Source organism: Rutilus rutilus, assembly GCF_951802725.1.
Source record: "Rutilus rutilus genome assembly, chromosome: 2".
Lineage (NCBI taxonomy): Eukaryota > Metazoa > Chordata > Actinopteri > Cypriniformes > Leuciscidae > Rutilus > Rutilus rutilus.
This window is the reverse complement of record NC_140210.1, coordinates 49,720,584-49,741,827: the sequence shown is the minus strand read 5'-3', so window position 1 is coordinate 49,741,827 and position 21,244 is coordinate 49,720,584. Positions and strand designations below refer to the sequence as shown.

The 21,244-nt window shown below is 36.1% G+C and overlaps 1 protein-coding gene across 3 annotated transcripts; it reads right to left on the bottom strand.

Annotated features, from left to right (window-relative positions):
• Positions 1–3,851: 3,851 nt before the first annotated feature.
• Positions 3,852–9,113, bottom strand: LOC311283747 (uncharacterized protein). Of its 3 annotated transcripts, XM_084398414.1 has the most exons (4): positions 8,966–9,113; positions 7,479–7,575; positions 6,960–7,373; positions 3,852–4,608 (listed from the first exon to the last, which is right to left on the bottom strand). In XM_084398414.1, the coding sequence occupies exons 2-4, from the start codon at positions 7,555–7,557 to the stop codon at positions 4,202–4,204; spliced, it is 900 nt and encodes a 299-aa protein (XP_084254540.1). In that variant the 5' UTR covers positions 7,558–7,575; positions 8,966–9,113; the 3' UTR covers positions 3,852–4,201. The 3 variants fall into 3 exon arrangements, with proteins under 3 accessions (XP_084254540.1, XP_084254542.1, XP_084254541.1); XM_084398416.1 differs by lacking the exon at positions 7,479–7,575 and having other exon boundaries at positions 3,852–4,605; XM_084398415.1 differs by lacking the exon at positions 7,479–7,575 and having other exon boundaries at positions 8,966–9,091.
• Positions 9,114–21,244: the final 12,131 nt, after the last annotated feature.

The following is a 21,244-nucleotide window of genomic DNA, read 5'->3' as shown; positions in this document are numbered from 1 at the left end:
CTGAACAGTCTCTGTGAAAAACTAACAATTTTTACTCCTAATTCTCTTTCAAAAATGTTCAGATCATGAAATCCTATTTTATCATACGGTGTAAAGCCACATTGTGTGTGGATCTGCGTCGCTGACATTTGTAGCTCCTGATCGGTGAATTTTGCATTGAGAAAATGTGCCAGACAGTAGCTCAAACACATTTCATTACCGATGTTTACTGGACTAAATAAGTGCATTTTATTCCGGCTAATACTCTCCCTGATTGCTATGTCTGTGATTTTCCTACGTGTTCCGGCTGTTTTATCTCTCACAATTGAAATTTGTAATGTCAAAGTCGAATCAGTCGATACGTCCTGGTTACTTTGAGCGGCTTGTTCTATCTGGCTTATGAAAACTGATGGATCATAATTATTATCCGGTGTTAAAACAGCATTTACAGAAGTTGCTAGCGAATCTCCAGCTAAAGATACGTTCATATATCCTGCTCGCCCGGCCAACTGTTGAGAAAATTCTACAACCTTGTTCAAGATATTATGCAAAGGCACATTATACTCTGCAAAATCACTAGTCTCTATTCCACAGAGATCTAGTGGTCTGTGTAATTGCACACCATTGAAACGGGGTCGCGGTGTTATTGTAAAACCACGCACACGCCCACCTTCGGTCATTAATCTGTCTATTTCCTCCTGACTTAGTTCCGCACGACCCATATTCGTTTGAGCTGATCCATCACCACCTGTCTGTATGGTCTCATCTCCATCATCCACGAACGGATCTAACCAGGCTCGCTGTTCAACTAAGATATTATTTAATCATAAGTCTTGCTCTTGTGCGAGTTACATTTTCATTTACAGAATCGGGATGTGCTCTTTTTGAATGCATTTTGATGTTTTTTTTTATTTTTAAAATTGTGTGAAACAGAAGCGTATCACCACAATGGTGCTAATGGGTATACATCATAAAACAAAATCACACACACACACACACACAGACCTATAGGTCAAAATTCCATGTGTTAAATCAACACTGCTGAGAGCACATATGGTCCCACTCTACAGAATGTTAAAATTAACACCGAAGCAGTGTTGAAGTTAATGAGATAATTAAGTGATTAATTAAGTGATGATTGGCCATTAGTGGTGACACCTGATGTTAATAAGCAGAATCATTGACGGAAAGAGAAAAAAGAATAACAGAAAAAAGAAAAACACAAGAACTACAACTGACGTCGAGTCATTACACATTGTTGCACTTATTATTACCAGTTTGACTTTATTTCTGTCATACATCGACAAAAGTTCTTGAGATTCAACAGAAGTTTAGATGGTAATGTTTTATGGAATTTTTCTTTTCAAGTCACCATTATGGTGGTCAGTGTTTGCTTTAGTTGGGCTCTTGACCCGTTTCATTTTTAAGGTTAGTTTTTTCAAAAAAAAAAAAAAAAAATTATATGACTTATTTAATATATATAAAATATAATGAAACAAGAAATATAGCTTACCGTCTTCTTGCGAAGAAGTCGAACTCTCATGGGGATATTTCTCAAATCGCTTTTTGCCACAAGTTGTTGAAGAAACAGATGGACTTTCAGTGTTTTCTTCTAAAAACAATATTATGTTATTTTAAAAAAATCATTGAATAAAAATATTATGATATAGACAAAAAATAGTTTTTCGCTTACCGTTTTCCGGATAGATTAATTCTTCTCCATAAATTTCCCTTAGACGTTTTACCCCACGCGAACCACCAATGATGTTAGCAGCTCCTCTGTTGATCAAATGGGCAGGATAATTCTCTTCGGTTGCCGGTGAAGCTGCTGGTGAAGCTTGCCGTTCGATGCTCTCTGCCTCTCTGGGGGCTTGAGGTCGAGGTGTAGAGTGTGGAGTGACGTCTTCGTACATCTGGATGGACGGACTTGAAACAACAACCAATGATTGTGTTGCTGGCACCGCCTGTGCTCACAGCGGTGCTATGAGTCGGCACGTCCCCAGTGATTTCTGTTGAAATATACACATATGAGTTGGTTTTTTCTTTAAAAATATTAAATAATTAGAAGACATAACAAAATATATTCCGTACCTTGTAAAAAATCATCTGCCGATACCCCTTCTGGAAATAATACATCATCTGCGAATAAAAGCGTTTATTGAAATATATTTTCAATTTTGTATAATTTAAATTTATAATGAAAAAAAAACTTACATATCTCGTTCAAAATTGCCTCTAATTCAGCATAAAAAAATTGGTCAGGTAAAGCTGCTTCTTCTGCTCCATGATGATTTGCAGACATAATAGATAGGATTCGCGATTCGACGTTCTGATGTCCTTCAATGGTTTGGTGAGCGAATGATTGGTTTAGTTTGCTTCCTTTTAAAGATTGTTCGAGAGATTTAAAAAACACATCTTTCCCGCTTATTTAAAAAAAGAAAAAAGAAAAGCACAATATCACGACGTGAAATCAGTGCCGTGGTTTCTAGCCTACACCTAGAAAAACATGTGTGTTTTGTTGACGGATAGTCTTTCCAAGATACAACCTGTAATAAAACAACATGATGTCCGCACAACTGCAGACCTTATGGAGCCAAACGTTTGTGTGTGCTGTATAACCTTAAAAAACCCTATGGTCTAAACTTTAAAATATAGGATAACTTTGTGACATTTAGACAATGGAAAAAGCAAGACTTTTTAACACATTTCATATGAATGTTCAAAGTGCTTTACAAAAAAGATTGTACAAAAAAAATCACGAGAATTATTTAACGTTTTGCGCTCCTTTTTAAACACTACCTGTTACTGTGGGAGGGAGGGGGATTCATTTTTAGGGACAGTGATGTCATTTTTAGGGACTCCCTTAAATTGAAATTGACCTCTCAGCTTTGAGAGGGGTGTGTTAGGGGGTGTGGTCTCTTTGACCAATTACACACTGTTTCAGTGGTCATTTAAGTTCAACGGAAGTTATTCTTTATTGAGAACTCTGCCGTACGTTGCTGTAGTACTTCCAACATGATCTAACTCTAATACAGTATGCATTGTAGTTATATACATTCCAAGGGGGAGGGATTACATAGAGGTGGAGACTCTGAACAAAGCATGCAAATGAAGTAGGAACACACCCTACTCTGAGTCCAATTGAATCAGCATAACTATTCACATGCTGATACTGGCCAGGAACTCCAATTCCAAGAGCCATCCCAGAGCCATTAAAACCAAAAGGTGAAAGTCAATCAACCTAACGATTCAACATCTGGGCTCCGAAAGGTGAGAATCAAGTGATCTGACTCATTTAAAACACAATAGAGAAAACAGGTATGGCAGGAATGGAGACTCTTGCTGGAGACTCAATAAATCAGTCTATAAACTTTATCAGCTATTGCAGTGGAAAAACTAAATTAAACATTTAATAAATATGTAATACAACACCACAGAACATCTGTTGTGGGAGGGGGTAGGGGCGTGGTTTGCGTGGTTCTCTGTACAGGCCTCACAGAGTGTCAGTCCTGTCAGACCTCTGGAGTGAGTGGACATTCTTTTACACTGCTCCAGCACAAGGAAACACATATCTTTTAAACTCAGAGTCCTTTAACAAATGGTATGTAAAAACCCAAGGCTTTTAAAAATAGTTTGTGTTTTATGTAAAAGTTTTTTATGTAAAACTTTTATGTAAAAGTATCTTAAGTTGTTTTTTACTTTTCTGTATATGACTGACCATTGAATTTTTAATGTTTTAACATCTTAAAATAACAATAACTCATTTTTTAATAACTCTTTTTAGAGAAAATGTAATTTTAACTTATTTCACTGTTGTTTTAATGTTTAATATGTAATGAATGTCTTCTTTAATAAATAAAAAACACTGATCTCACACTCTGACTATGTCTTTATTATACATTTTTTAAAAAGTTGTAATATACACCGTTTAAAACTGCTGAACGTGGGAAATTTTCCCACGCTTTAGATGTTCAACCCATAAGGAGGCAGGGCGTAAGTCCGATTTTCCCACGCTGTACTGTAGAGCCCAAAAGTGGGAGGAGCTAGCGTGGGAATATTCCCACGGTTAAGAGGGGGCGGGGCTTAGAGGGTCATAAATCACTCAAAAGTGACATATGGTGTCCCTCTATACTCTCTCTGTCATCTCAAAATCATTTGTACTGAAGGATGACGCTTATCAGGTTAGCATGACAAATGATAAGTGTGTTAAAATAATATGCTCTCATGTCATTATTTCTTCAGCTATTGAACCTATCATTTTTACTCTCCTTCTTCTCTTCTTGTTTTTTGCCAACGTCTTCTTGTATGCATGGTCAACTAACGTCTTACTTGCACCCATAGTCAGTCTCCCGACTGCAGGGACTCCATGAACAGTGGCGACTAAACCCACAGCTGCTAATGCAGTGACTCCCAATGCAACACCGGTTCCCTTTGCAACCTGCTTCAGGATCTTCTTACATTTTTTCTTCCTCTCTTTCTTTTTCATCCTCTTCTTTTCCTCCCCTGTCAATTGCCGTTTCCGCTCTTTTTCCTCGGCTTTCAATGCAGCCTTCTTCAGATTCTTCTTCCGTCTTGTCTTCTTCTTTTCCAATCGCCGTCTCCGATCTTCCTCGCCCTCATACTCCTCTTCTTCACATGTGGGTGATAAAAGCATGATAGCAGAAAGTTTTGTGAATAAGACTCAATCTATAGCAAGCTTAATTTATATATAGTATTTTATATACTATGTGCCGGTCCGATTTAACACTTTACACTAAAAGAAAATCCAATGTTACTACCACGTCTCTAAATTACTATTAGTATTATTTTAAGTTAACATTATAAAATAAGTAGACCTACCACAAAATAAATACTTTAAAATGGGGCAATTCCAGCGTTATGGACTGGCATTTGCAGTCAAAACTTGAAATAGAAATTCTCAGAAAATGCATTTAATACCAATAATATTGAAACGTCTGTTTATATACCCATACCCCTTTAATATAGAAATCCAGACATTAGAAAAATATCTGTCTACACATGCGTTTTCTATTAAATATGAGGGAAATAAACATGCGTGACACAGAAAATCTTTAACTTTTACACTGAAATTTTTTTTTTGTTGAATTTAATAAAAAAAAAAAAATTTTACTTACCAAAAAAATATTTTTTTATGGTAAGTGGTTGCACACAATTGATTTTAGCTACATTTAAACAAATGCATTAAGTTCAACTAAAATTGATTAAGTTCAACTTAATGCATTTGATTAAATGTAGCTAAAATCAATTGTGTGCAACCGCTTACCATATATATTTTTTATTAAATTCAACGAATAATTTTTTTCAGTGTAGGTGGCAAAATATTTTTTACACTGCGCAAACCAAAAGTAATACTACCGACCGGATGAAGAAGGGTTGGCTCTCCACTGAACACAAAATATTCATTTTATTAAATTTTTCGTGTTCGCATTTATGAGGAAAAAATGTTACGGCTCTGAAAGCGACACTAAAAGACTGCTTTAAAACCTTCACAGAGACCTCAAACAGAAAGCACAAAGCCTTTTCTTTAAAGTTAATTTTGTTTTGTATTAATTGTATCTTAATAAAAAAAAATGTTTCATCGACCAATTGCCAAAATTTAATAAATAAGAAGTAGCCTAAATATAGCAGACAATATAATCACGACACGGAGGCGCCAGCGCGTGAACTGGAGCTAATCTCACAAATGAACCGAATCTTAGCGTATAAGGTTATACTTGCCTCACAGACATGTCTGCTTTTAAACAGAACAATTCAAAACGAAAGAAAACAGACTGCTCTCTGCTTATGTAATCCGTATGAAATGCACATTTCTTTCCTGCGCGTTCACTACTGCGAAGATCGCGAGTCAGCATTGTGCAACTTCATCTTTGCAGCCGACACTGACACATAAAATACTTGTTTATTAATAAACAATTAAAATATCTCCTTGCTATATTTGACATATTCATAATCATTACTTTTGCCGGTTCTTTTAAGTGCTTTATTGGCAGCGCCACCCCTTACATGTTACATGAACGCGCCATCACCGCATCACCGCACCGCATTCCTACACTTATAAAATGCAATTCAATGTGGAAGTAATCCAAGTATTCAGAATACATTACTCAGATTGAGTAACGTAACGGAATACGTTACAAATGACATTTTGGGGCATGTATTCTGTATTCTGTAATGAAATACATCTTTAAAGTATCCTTCCCAACAGCGTGCATGTGTGTGTGTGTGTGTGTAGGCCTACTATAGCCTACGTGTTGTAGCTATTAAATAAGCGCATTTAGTTTCATATTTGTTCAAATATTATAATTTTTTTTTTTTTTATCTATGTTGATTATGAAAAGTGAACAGCATGAGTAAGATAGGATGCGCAATATATCGAGAGACATAGAGTGGGTCCGACATGATTTTGACAACTTCATTAAGTTTTGTTTTGTAGAGAGCTTTTCTTTGAAGTGAATTTCGTTTTGTATAAATTGTATCTTAATTCAAATTTTTTTTAACCAATTGCCTGGATTTAATAAATAAGAAGCAAATATAGCAGACAATCATGGATGCGCCCGTGCGATCACTTGCATTGCTCGTTAACTGGAGAGCATCTCATCATCAATTGAACCGAAACTCAGTGTATGCCTCACAGACATGAAATATATCTTAAGAAAGCTTGAAATGTATTTTTAACAATTTAAAACGAAAAGAAATAGGCTGCTACTCTCTGATTAGGCTATGTAATCCATGAAGTGCATTAATAGGCGCGTTCACTACGGGGATTGTTTGTTTTTGTTGCCGTTTGTGGAGCCTGGGGTGTCTACAGAGACCGTCTTTTTTTTACAGTGTGTTCAGGGGACAGGCAGCTAGCGGATAGTGAGGAGATGTTTGCTGGATGTGACAAAAAATGTTTTGGCCTAAAAAACGCATGACATCGCTTAGAGCACCTTTAATAATTTGCATTCATATCCACGTACCATCATCATCATCATCATCTTCATCATCGTAATCGAAATCACAATCTTCACCATCATAATCATCATCGTCTTCCTCATCATCATCATCATCATCATCTTCCTCATCATCATCATCTTCCTCATCATCATCTTCCTCATCATCATCGTCATCATCTTCTTCATCATCATCATCTTCCTCATCGTCATCGTCATCATCATATTCATCGTCATCATCATCATCATCATCATATTCATCATCGTCGTCATCTTCATCATCGTCATCATCTTCATCATCGTCATCATCTTCATCATCATCTTCATCATCACCATCGTCTTCTTCTTCATCTTCATCTTCTTCATCATCTTCATCTTCTTCTTCTTCTTCTTCATCACCATAATCATCTCCATCAGTGTCCGACATTTCCTCTTTTGATTCTATAAATATAAAATTCACACAGTCAAAAAATCAAATGAAAATGATCAGTTCATAAAGTGTTTGTCCATTTCACTTGTTTTTTTATTTTTTTTATTCAACTTAACTTTGGATTGACACTGGTTTAACCCTCTCGGGTCTGAGGGTGTTTTGGGGCCCTTGAGTTGTTTTGTCATGCCCTGACATTTGTGCTTTTTTCAGTTGCTGATAAACATATTAAATGGAAGAAGTGTCATTGCACAGATTCAGCACGATCTAGGCAACCATAATATGTGAGCAACATGTATGTACATTCCAGTCAACACGTTGATCTCACAGTGATGTCACCAACAAGAAAACGACATAAAATAACCTCACACCTCAATACACACCTCAAATCATCATTTAATGAATTACTTATTTTATTTAATTAACTTCAACACTGAAGTCAGTTTTAACGCTCTGTAGAGTGGACCCCAGGAGACACCGAGCAGTTTTAATTTAACACTGGGGATTTTGCTGAGTAAGCCCCTCAATGACTGGGCAAGAGCTTTAGGACCCGAGTTAATATTAGAAAAGCTTTCTAGAGAGAGTTAAGTGGGAAGGCCTGAAAACAGACACAGATGTTGCTTTGATTCGCTCCACATGTGAGTAACACTGAGTAACACTGGGTTTGAGTCATTGTGTGTCTGGAGCTTCTGTGCTGTTGGCAACTTACAACCAACTCTTGTTTGTAATTACTATTGTGTACTGTGTGTTTATTTTTTTTTTGTGTGTTTCCTTGTCATTCGTTCATCATGTGTGCTTTATTTTTCGTGAAACATTATTTTTGTTGCGCTTCTGCTGTGATAAACAGACATCTACTCTCGGATTGTGTGTGTAACGGAGGCCAGTCAGTGAGAGTCGCGTTCGAGACTGCGTTAGGATTGGACTGTGAGTTTTGGAGGCGGAGCATTGAAGAGACGGGTGGGTTTGTTTGGGTTGATTTCAATTTAAACAATGTCCAAGTGTATCCACACTGAATCAACATCACTTTTGCACCCGCACTCAATGCTATGTGTCTGTGTGTGTGTATCTAAAAAATAAAGTGTCTGTGTGTGTGTATCTAAAAAATAAAGTAGTTCAAACAGTTTTAGAGCAGAATCTCATGCTGTGACATCACAGGGCAGCTGTAATCAATAATGTTAAACAAACATATCACATAATCAGAGATAGGTATTAGAATGATATCAGCTACTAAAACACACCACCTGAAGACATTTACTCTGTGCCAGCATACTAAAGCCAGATGCAATTTATTATTATGAATTGAAATGCCAAGAACCCAACTAAAGCAAACACTGATCTCAATCATGGTGACTTAAACATTTTGACTCTTTCTCTTACTTTAACACTCTGTAGAGTGGGACCATATGTGCTCTGAGCAGTGTTGATTTAACACTGGGGATTTTGCTGTGTACCTTTTAGGAAAACATACTGGGAACTAAAAAAATAAAACTTGTAGCTGAGAACGTGACTAGAGCAAAAAAACTACAACAACAAAAACATCTGCTGGGGTATTCAGTATTAACTATACTATGTGAGTGTCATATAAGCTTATTTAGTTTACACTGACCTGTATGTCTTGATGTTGTCGTGTCTTTTGCAGTCACTCTGAGTCTCTCCGCATTTGTCTGAATGTATGAACCGAATAAGAGTAACTGAAAGTGTCACACACAAAAATATGAGGAAATGCCTCTCATAGTGCAGAAAACATACTGAGCACATACTGTACGTGAAGCAGTGTTTTTGTTTATAACAACAAGAGTATGCCAAGAGTTCACCAGAGTTCAGCTTCAGCTTCAGAACAACATGAGGGCCAGCATTCATAACCACTTAATGATATTCATCTCAATGTAATAATGTAACTTAGAAATACTATTTCAATTAACAAGAGTCCAACTAAATGGCATTTAATGGCTCATCCTTCATCATCTTCACTGATACTGACCAACTGTTTTTAATTACATGTTCTGTACTCTCCGTGTATCTCTCTTGTTTTTTTTTTCTTGTTTTTTTTGTGTGTTATGTTATGCAAATAAAGTTGCAGCCAAATACTCAAAAATAACGAAATAACAAATTATTTTAAAACCGAAATTTTACAAACATCAATGCGTCTTCAATATGAAATGATTGTTTAATGTCATAAAGCCAAAAAGACTAAAAACAAAATAAATAACAAATAGAATAAAAATATTTAATTCTTTCAGTTCTTTAGAGAGAGAGAGAGAGAGAGAGAGAGAGAGAGAGAGAGAGAGAGTGAGAGAGTGTGTGGCTTTCATTCATATCTGTAGGTTTTATGAAATGAAGTCACACAACATTCTTGACCTTTGAGGGTTTCAACAAATGTCTTTGGCTTTTGTCTGGATGTTTCCCTGATGAAGTGTTGTCACGGTCGTGTTATTTTCTTTAGGTTTTGCTTTTCTTTCTGTCTGTTATCCACTGTCACTGTCCGCCTGTGTTTGTGATATTGTGAACACCTGGTCAGGATGGGCGATGGGTTTTCTTTGCTTTTCATTTTGTAATGTTTTCCCCTAGACTTTAGTAATAAATACATATTTTGCAAACATGTCTACACTCTGTATTTTGTCTAGTTTTCTAGTAAAAATATCTAAACATTCTTAAATCAAGACACATTTACTTGAGAAGCAAAGTGACAAGATATTAAGTCTAGTTTTTTTCATCAAATGATGTGAGTTTTTGCAGTGCAGCCGATCTCAGGACTGGTGTAAAGTTGTTTCTTATCAAGTGACACACACACGCTGCAGTGCATGATGGGTACCAGCTTACAAAACACCTTCATGGCTCCCAGCATGCATTGCGGCACATAATAAATGAATGCAGCTGAATTGTTTTGTCGATTGTCACCATTGTTGAGGTTTTTATGAGTGTTGATTAAATCATTACAATAATAATGGCTTTTTTTTTTTAATCATTAATGCTTCAACATACTAATTATTTAAGTCAGAAGGGAAACTACTGAAAAAACAGCTGTTTAAACTATTTTAATGTTTTTAACTCTAAAAAGAGATGTGTTAAAAATGACACATGTAGTGAGTGTGTTCAAGGACAACACATGTTGTGTCAAATTTAACACAATAAATGTGTAAGTAATTTTAACACACAAATTGTGTCATTTTAAAAAATAAAGCGAAAGGGCCAGATGCAAAAATATTAACCGTTTAATCAATAGTCGAGGACAGAATGCATGTGCACACAAAGTACAACACAATGTTTCAAGCTCAATGACTGGACAGACTCACTGTACTGGACATTATTCAGTTATTCACGCTTCAACCCCTAATTGATAATGCTGCTTTTGACAAAGAAGAGATTCATGAAGAGATAGAACAGTTAACAGAGTTTGCACTTTGAATTTAATTAAAATGTAGCAACTGACAAAATATTGTACATAAATAACTTGTATTTACACTGGCCTGTTTGTTTGAGAACATAGCAAACACTGCATACCATTCACAGTGATGGTGAGTGTCGGCACTCAAAATGATGAGTTGAAAACAACACAACCTGTAAAAAGAGATGTTAAAAATTACACATGTTGTGTAGATTTTAACACATGTAGTGTGTGTGCTCAAGGACAACACATGTTGTGTCGATTTTAACACGTTGTGTAGATTTTAACACATGTAGTGTGTGTGTTCAGGGACAATACATGTTGTGTCAAATTTAACACACAACCTGTGTCGATTCTTAACACATCTCTGTGTTTATAAGGACTACACATTTTGTATTACCTTTAACACAACTAATGTGTTATTGCTCTTACACAGAAGTGTGTTGAAACCTTTTACACACTAATGTGTTATAGTTACACAACTTGTGTCAGATATGTGTCACATGTGACTGTAGTCGGTGTGTATTTGCCAGAGTTACTTCCTGTGTTTTTACAACTGAGTGTTTGGACGAACACTAAAACGTATTGTTAACTTGTGTTTATGGAGTCCAGTGACGTTTAATAAAGAGTTTGTTTGAACATTTGGATGTTTAGACATCATGAATCTACATAGACAAGCTCTTATTGAGAATTAACAGAGGTTTAGATGTTGATGTTTCACTGAATGTTTTATTTGAAGTCACCAGAATCGTGATTAATGGCTCCTTTATTTGAGCTCTTGACCCTTTACACTTCTTTTAGTTTTTCTCTGCCTGCTTTAACTGTATTTTAATAAAATACACTTGTTACAATAGCCGCGTTTCCACTGTCAGGCCAGGGCCGGGCCGGGCCGTGCTAGTGCGTGCCAGGGCCAGTCGCGTTTCCACTGTCACTTCCGGGGCTTGATCGGGGCTTACTCGGGGCCAACGGCCAGGATTTCTGGCCCGTCGAATACCTTGGGCCAAAGCAGGCCAGCTCGGGCTAGAGGAGTGGTTACCAACAGAGGAGGAGTTTACCGTTGGGAGACGGCAGCGCCGGATGATTCTGTCAGCATTTAAGACTTAAAAATAAAATAATTTAAATCGCGTTCATGTTTGAATGCCTTCTGTTTGTGATGCAAAAGACGATGCGCGCTAGCCGTTACCATAGTAAACATAGTAAACGCTTGAAGATACGCATAGTAAAAAAAAAAACATAGCGAACGCTTGAAGAAATCAGACCAATCATAAAGGCTATCACAGTCATGTTTTTATTTTATCTGTCATAGCCTACGTCTCGTCTCTTTAAACCGGACTATCAAAAAATAAAGTAACTTTTTTTTTTCGGGAGCTTCCTCTGTTTCTCTGACTGAAAATATCTGTATGGGAGTCGAGAGAGTGCTAAAGCTCCTCGGTCGTATGGCATATATTTGTAGAAATTATCATTTTTTCTAAATGTGATGTAAATATGTCCTGTAACTAAGTTACCAGATAAAGAAACAGACGCGACTGAAAAAGTAAGTGTGTCCTCTTTCTTTTGTGAAATAGACCTAACGGTAATTTATTTCTGAGTGACTAATGTGCCATTTTTACATAAATTAATTCATTATGATCAATGTATCACTTTTTATTGTAAACCTGTGGTAAAACATCGATGCTTGGGTTTTAAATATTCAAGTAGCTGCTAAACAAACAAACAAACAAACAAAAAAGCTAGCAAACGGCCGCTTTTATCGTGTTTGTTTCCAACGCTGTTTCCAGTGATTTCTGATTAGTTTTCTTATAAAACTTCCATTTGTTGGTGAAATGATGGGTTAGTGTGACGTTGTCTCAGAGAGGCGTGTTACGGGCGTGTTTTAGTGAAGCGCTGTGGAGCTTCTGGCCCGACAGTGGAAACGCATGCCCGGTGCTATTGGCCTGAGGCTATTAGCCCGGCACGGCCCGTTTAAAGCCCTGGCCCGGCCCTGGCCCGACAGTGGAAACGCGGCTAATGAGAGAAAATATGATCAGATTTTTCTTGATACTGTCATAAACAGCAAGTGCTGATCTGATCAAGTTTATGAGTATATGGATGGTTTGCTATTTATTTATGTGCTGTTAGTTATAATAATCTTGTGACACTACATCACACTGTCCAGCAGAGCAGAATAAAACATTTATATTTTCTGAATATTTTAATCTGCAGCAGAAACTAGTCAAACACAGACCTCAAGAATCAGCCTATGAATCTCAACAATGGTAACAAACGAAAAGCTTCATTCCGCAATGCATGCTGGGAGTCATGGCTGAGATTTGTACTATGGTGGCACCCAGCATGCATTGCGGCATGAAGCTTTATGTTTGTCACCATTGTTGAGATTCATACGCTGATTCTTGATGTCTGTTTGATACCATAGGCTGTAAGATTCTGTTCAATTATTAATTTATTTTAAATAATTTTATTTAAAAATGTATTAATTGTGGTATGCAATTTTTTTTTTAAATCATCTGTTGTACATTACACTCATCTTTCAAATATATTATCTCCTGAGCATATTTTTCTCATGATCATTTCTGTTGTTTCAGATGTGTTAAAATAAATACACATTTACAGCAATCAGAGAAAACTAATGTTAAAGAGTCAAGGGTCAAGAGCCCAAATTAAGCTGACACTAATCATGATTCTGGTGACTTTATATGAAACATTCAACGAACCGTCAACACTAAAACCTGTTAAAAGTAGGGCTGGGCGATTTAAATCGCGATATTGTTATGCGCATCTCGTCAGTAAAGCCGGTTCCTTGATTAGTAGTAAATCGCCATCACCTGCTTTCAGATGGAGCGGCATTTACTACAAAGAACCGTAATTAACTGACAAGCTGAGCCATATCACATTAATATCGCGGACGTATCGCCAGCGATAATTAATGCGATATGGCTCAGCTTGTCAGTTAACTACGGCTGTTTGTACACAGCAAAAACTCCAGTGTTAAATTAACACTCCTGGGAGTGTATTAGTCCACACTCAAGAGTGTTTAAGTTAATGAGATAATTAAGTGATTAATTTAGTGATGATTGAACATTGTTGAAGACACCTGATGTTAACAAGCAGAATCACTGAAGGAGAAAATCACAAATTGTAAGTTACCATTATGACGATCAATGGTTGCTTTAGTTGGACTCTTGACCCATATATTATTAACTTTAGATTTAGTCTGTTGTTTCTGAATTATAATCACCAGTTGAACAAAGAAAAAAGTGATCTGATGGTGTTGGTTATGTTATGACAATCATCGTTTGAACTTGATCATTGAACTCATTAAAATCCTTCTTTCTGACTTCTTTCAGCAACTTATGTTGCTGGTTAGTGAATCTGCATAAATGCCCAGAATTTTTCATATAATATAGAGGATTTCTTAAAAGTTGTTTAAAAAAAAAAAATGTTCTTTTAGCCACAGACAGATGTCAAGATTCAGTCTATGCATCTCAATGGTGAGGAGCAGAATATTCAATTAGGAAAAGTAAATTACATAGACAATTCAGATCATAATTTATTCATACCGCAATGCATGATGGGAGCCATTAATGAGTTGTGATTGGTGGCAGCCACTGCAACATGCTTTATTATTGTCACCATTGTTGAGATTCACAGGCTGATTATTGATATCTGTGTTTAAATGATTTTATCTCAATGTCTTTTGATCAGAACAATGTTTTTTAAATATTTTGAATTATAAGTAATGTACTGATAATTATAGGCTGAAGAATCACTAAACTGCAGCAAGTTAAACCAAACTATCTCAATAAGTTTCCTTCTTCAGATCACAGCATGATTATGTCACATCATAACCAACACTATAAGTTAACATTTTACTTTGTTCATTTAACTGTTATAAATCAATAACAGCAGACAAACAACAGTAAGTATTAGAGTAAATATATAACGGTCTTGAGCCCAACTAAAGCAAACACCCATCACCTTAATGGTAACTTACAATTTGTGATTTTCTTCTTCAGTGATTCTGCTTGTTAACATCAGGTGTCTTCAATAATGCTCAATCATCACTAAATTAATCACTTAATTATCTCCTCAGCCCTAAATGCCGCTCCATCTGAAAGCAGGTGATGGTGATTTACTACTAATCAAGGAACCGGCTTTACTGACGAGATGCGCATAACAATATCGCGATTTAAATCGCCCAGCCCTAGTTTGTAGAACGTCTTCAGACAGGTGAGAAACGCGTGTTTGATTGAGAAATATTTGCTTCCTAAAATGTGGATTTTCTTATTTGTTCTGCAGATGAAACTTTAATCAATGTTTATTGTAACACAAGCAAACTGTGTCAAACATGCTTACATGTGGTCTAGTCACAAAACATCTAATAAAACTTACTGTACTAACACTTTCTACTGTCCATATAAATAGACAAGAATCAAACTAACAGGGGAAACAGATGTACACTGCAGAAAAAAATGTGCTTAATATATTTAATTTTTCAGCAGAAATATCTAAACATCTTTAGAAATTACTTGCATCCTTAAGGAGGACCATTGATTTGTTTCCGGAGGAAATATCTTGAATTAGTTATATTTTTCTCATCCCATTGTTATTAATATTATTATGTTGTGTTACAGTTTTGACTTAAGATAAAACTTAACTTTGACAGATAAAAAAATCTGAAGAAAGAAAACCAAACATAATTACATTGATATATTCTCTAAAAAATTGTTTTAGAAGTAAACTAACTTTGTGAAAGGTTGCAAGAAGTGAGTAAGGATGTGTAGATATTTTTACTTGGGAAATAAAACAACAATATTTAATGTCAATCAATGTTTTTTTTTTTCCAGAAGTGTTTAATCTGTCCGGAGTGAATGGATTTGTGGAGACGCCACGGTGTTCAGGACGAGTTTCAGATCCAGAACATCATCAACACAAAGACAACAGAACTACAAACTACAGTCAACATCAGGACGGCTTTAGTGTCATTATGAGTGTTAAACATCATAAAGACAATGTTATCCATACATACAAACACAGTCCTAACAAAAACATCAAAATAAACTAAATAACAAATCAATGAAAAGATGATCTCTTACAGTAATGTCTGAATATAACTCTAGAGAGAGTGTGAGAGGAACTAAAAATGCTCTGAAGGCCAGAATTTCCAAAGCAAATAGTTCACAAGGAATTATAGAATTTCACATGAAAACGAGTCTGAAACCATTCTTTAGCTGTAGTGAGAAGTCAGTGTCTTCTTCTTTCTCTCCTTTTGGTGGATGTTTCATTTGACACAGATATTTTTTTATTGTTTAGTTAGTCAAATGTTAGATTACCTATGGTGTGTGTTATCATTGATGAGCAGAATTCTGTAGTTGATAATTATTATAATTTTGAGCTTTCCAGGATAACAATGAGAGACACTTCTAGTGGATTTGGTGGTGGACAGATGCTGATCAACTCCTGTAAACTTTTATTTGGTGCTGGTGTTTGTATACATTTGCGTAAGTGACTTTCAATTAAACAGTATGAATTTATTGTTGGTTAATGGCCATTTGTGTGTTATATTGGTTTGCAGAAATACAGTATACATGTGAGAACTACTGTTCGAGTTTAAATTAGCCCATTTTAACCTTTACTGCACTGTTAGACCTTACCAGGTTTTTTTACAGTAAAATACTGGCAACACTGTTGCCAGTAATTTACTGTTAATTGTACAGTTATTTACTGTAATCTACAGTATGTTACTGTAAAATGCATTAAAACTCGAGTTAACTAATTTCACTTGCAGAAACCGACTGCCTTAAATTGACCAACTGTCATTTAAATGTATTAACTAAAATGTATAAAGCATTAACAATGTGAGCAATGTATTACTGTGAACTTATTTTTTTTGAAACAACAAAAAAACTTAAAGAGATTTCCACTGGACCAGCAACTACACAGTCACCGCCTGCTAAATAAAGCAACATGCAGCAAATCATCAATGTTTGTAGATCTTCTCCTGGACTGAAACACAGGCTCTACTCTTCTGCACAATGGTGACCCAAAAAACAAGATTTTACAGTAAACTACTGGCAACAGTGTTGCCAGTATAAACCTGTTTTATAACTTACAGTTTATTACTGTTAAAATACATTTTGTGGGTGTGACTTTTTATTTTACACTGTTAACCCTTTCAACCCCACAGGGAAATCCACACTACAAAGAGTAAAAGTAACATTGAGACAGTGTTGCAGTGAGATAATTAAGGGAATATGTAAGTGATTGTTGAGCATTAGTGATGAACACCTGCTGTTAGAACAGAAAATAGAGAAACACAAGAACTACAACTGACTTCCAGCCATTACACATTATTACACTTATTATTAACCAGTATGACTTTATATCTGTCATACATCTACAGAAGTTGTTATTGAGATGTTTAATTGAAAATGTTTGGTTTGAAGTTACCATTATAGAGATCAGTGCTTGCTTTAGTTGGGATGCTGATGCTAAAACATTAGTGTTTATTTTGCTGCTTGAGCTGTTTTTGCAAAGCACACTTGTGCACACACAGTTTATGAAAGATTGCGGTTATAATGATTATGATGACAAAATTGTCATAAAGCCTGTTCATTCACTAAGGAATTCATTCCTGCTCATTCAGAGTTTAATCCTCAATCAGAAGTGTTACATAACAACCACTGTGAAACAACAGTAAAAAATACAATGACTCATTTTTTTAACACATAATGCATAAACCAAAAAAAAAAAAAAAAAACAGAACTTCACAGTCTTTAAGAAACACAGAGATATCACAATTTAGCACATGAATCTCAACAATGGTGGCAATATATATATATATATTTTATTATTATTCATGCAGCAATGCATGCTGGGAGTTTTAAATTATCCTGGAATCCAGCATGCATTGCGACATGAAACTTTTGATTGTCACTATTGTTGAGATTCATGTGCTGATTGTTGATGTCTGTGTGTGTCTGAGTCAAGCAGCAGTTTGAAATGAGGTTCAGTGATTCAGTTCAAATGATTGTGAAATAATGATTATGTTAAAACACAACCAACACCATCAGATTCATCTTTTCTATTTGTTCATCTGGCTGTTATAACACATATACAGCAGCCAAACAAAACTTAATGTTAATAATTTAAGGGTCAAGAGCCCAACTAAAACACACACTGATCTCCACAATGGTGACTTTAATTATGGTTTTCTCCTTCAGTGATTCTGCTTGTTAACACCAGGTGTCTTCAATGTTGGCAATAAAAGATATTTTGTAAATTGTACTCATTTTAAATGGTTAACTTTTAAGGAATTAATTTGATTAATTATTACTCAATTATAATTTATTCAATTTAATTACTTTTACAATTAATTACTAATTGAAATAGCCCGAGTAAAGATTACAAGCACTTTCTGTGTGGAATAAGTTGCCTAGCTTTTTTTAAGTAAATGTCACTCCACATTTTTTTCAGTGTAGTGCCTACCCGGAACGAGTACTTGTCACAAAAGTCGGTTTTAAGAAAATATGAATATTTAGATTTCAGGAAATATACTTTAATATAAAATATAATGTAAGCTAAAACTATAATACAAATCATGTCAACTCATGTTTCAACTTTCACAGCTAAGCAACATCGCTAGCTATTTAAGTCTGACTGACTTCGGTGGCCAACTAAGGTTACTACTACTAATTTTATCATGACCAAATACAACCAGAAAAAAATTGTTCAGTCTTGTTTGTGAAAGGTAATTCCCCGAGACCTGTTTTCAATTGTGTGGCGATTTGTACAGCCCCAAGCAGACATTTTTCTCAATGAGCTTATGAGAGGTATGGGAAGTTGCCCTCCGCAATATTGCAGCGCCGTTGACGTACGATCCAGCGGCCAATAGGGCGTCTGTGTATTTATTATGTGTATGGTTGTATTTGTACTTCTGGCGAAGCGCTGTTAAATATAGGAGAAAAACTACGCCACAAAAAAGAATAAATAAAATGCTTTCTTAAAAAGGCAAAAGAACGCATGCATGTTTTCTTAATATGATAATTAAAAACCAATAGACTGATGAAAATGCTGCACATTTTCTCAAAATGTGACGTGCGGGACAAGGGGTGAAAATGCTATGTGGTACAACGTAGAGCGGGACAGGTGGTCACCCTATGCAGAGCCCTTGAAAAACATATTTTGGTTTGATGTAAGGATTTGTTCGTATTAATGTTTTAGCTAAAATAATCGCAGCACTGAAATTGAACCAGTTTGCTCAATGAACTGTCTGATTGGATGGTTAACAAAATTTTAAGTAAACATATAAGGGTCAAGAGCCTGACTAAAGCAAACACTGATCACCATAATGGTAACTTACAATTTGTGATTTTCTCCTTCAGTGATTCTGCTTGTTAACATCAGGTGTCTTCAATAATGATCAATCATCACTAAACTAATCACTTAATTAGCTCATTAACTTTAACACTCTTGAGTGTTAATTTAACACTCATATTTAAACACTTTACACTCTTGAGTGTGGACTCATATACACTCCCAGGAGTTTTTGCTGTGTACATGAGATATCCACAATACTTAAATGTATTTTAAAGCACTGTAGTTCACATATTAAACTGGACAGCAAGTTTACGGAGTCAGGATTTGACAAAACACAATTTAAATGATTGTCATAGTGTAGTGTAACACCATTTCTAAACAACATATTTAGTTTTCACACATAAAATATGAACATAGAAACATAAATTGCTAGAGAAACATAGCCGATCATCTAGGCTTTTGACCTCAATTTAACATCCTGATAAGCACTAAACACACAATTTATATTATTGTTTATGATCTCTAAAAGATGTTCTTCAAATCAGTCTAAGATGTTTTTTTTTTTTTTTTTTTTTATTCTTTCTCTTTCTCCTCTTGTGTTTGTCCTCAGCATTCATCTCACGGTCTTCATCCTCCTCCTCCTCATCCTCACTACTTCTGTTTGTTCCTCCTCCATAATATATTTACCCCAAAATAAAATGACATTCCCATCCCCAACAAAACCCCACAGCCCACTGTATAGATGAGGCTTTCGGCTTCTGCCTCCTTTTTGGCTCTTATACTTCGGGCCGTTTCTGCTGCTACGACCGCTGATATGATGGCTGACACAGTTGCTCCAGTTACTCCTGCTACAGCGACCGCAGAGACACTGTTCACACTGGAGATCCTCACCATTGCAACCGCTGCCACACACCCGACAGCAGATAATGCCATCACAGCCAAAATGCCTCTGAAGACGCCCACAGACTGAAGCCCACTCCATACTAGTGCAAGTCCTCTTTCCCCATGTGCACCGTAAGCCAATCCAGCACTGACACCCAGCAAAAGCAGTGGAAATCCAATGGCACTTAAAGCTCCAGTCGCCTCAATTACACCGAGAAGACACTGATCTGCCATATCTGTTGCTTTTCCAACAGGACTCTTGTGTCTCTCTTTTCCACCCGAATGCTTCTGGTTCTGGAGTGAGAGTGCGTTCTCGTGTCACTTTTCTGTGTTGTTTACCTGATGAACCTGTTAAAGAGCAAATATTGCCCGTCACGGTGTTTGTTCAGGCAGATTCTAGCGTACTGATAACTCTCATAAACTGCAATAAACTAGCGGTGTAATCTCTCTCTATCTCTCCTTACTGCAGAGCCATTGAAACTGAAACCGCTGATTCCCTCACTCTGGCCTGCATAGTTTTATATATTTACACACACAGGGCAGTGGCGCAACGAGACTTGACATTTATGCAGAAGTGTGTTTTTGGCCAAGGCACCTTGAGTGTGAGCAATTGTTGTAATTTGTAATCTGTAACCCATCAACTCAAATTTAACTTATATTTACATTTTGCCGTGCCACAGTTACAATCTAAACTAAACTTTTACGTGTAGCTTCTTCCTCCAAAGTTATTCTTTTACTATATTTTCTTTCTGAAAGGGCTGCCACTGTGTATCTATTTCACATATTATTTTTTTAACGCTCACATTATCAAACTCACATTGTTGACCATTTGAAATGCATTGTCCTGTTTCTATTATTGATTCAAGCTCTTGACTGTCACTTCTTTTCTGGAAGCATTTCGACATGGTGTATGCTGTGGCCATCTGCTGGTCAAAAGCATGAATAGCACCTGCCAAACTGTTTCGTCGCTATGCTTTGTGATTAATGTATCAGTATATCAGGCTTTTCCCAACAGGCTTTTCAAGAATCCTTGTACACCATAGTTGTAAGATCAGGATGGTGCACTGGAGAGTTCATTACATCAATATACCACCAATACCTGTGTTAGTACTGAATCTATTTAGTGATGGGTGGTTGGTGTTAGTGTAACTGAGGCCAGCTGGTTGCGTTGTGCAATAAACCTCACCTCTCTGACCTTGAGGCGCACTATAGACCTTGTTAGAATGCCCTCCTCCTACACTGTAAAATCGTATTAGTTAGACTTACTTAAAAAAAAAAAAACATGCAAACCGATTGCCTTAA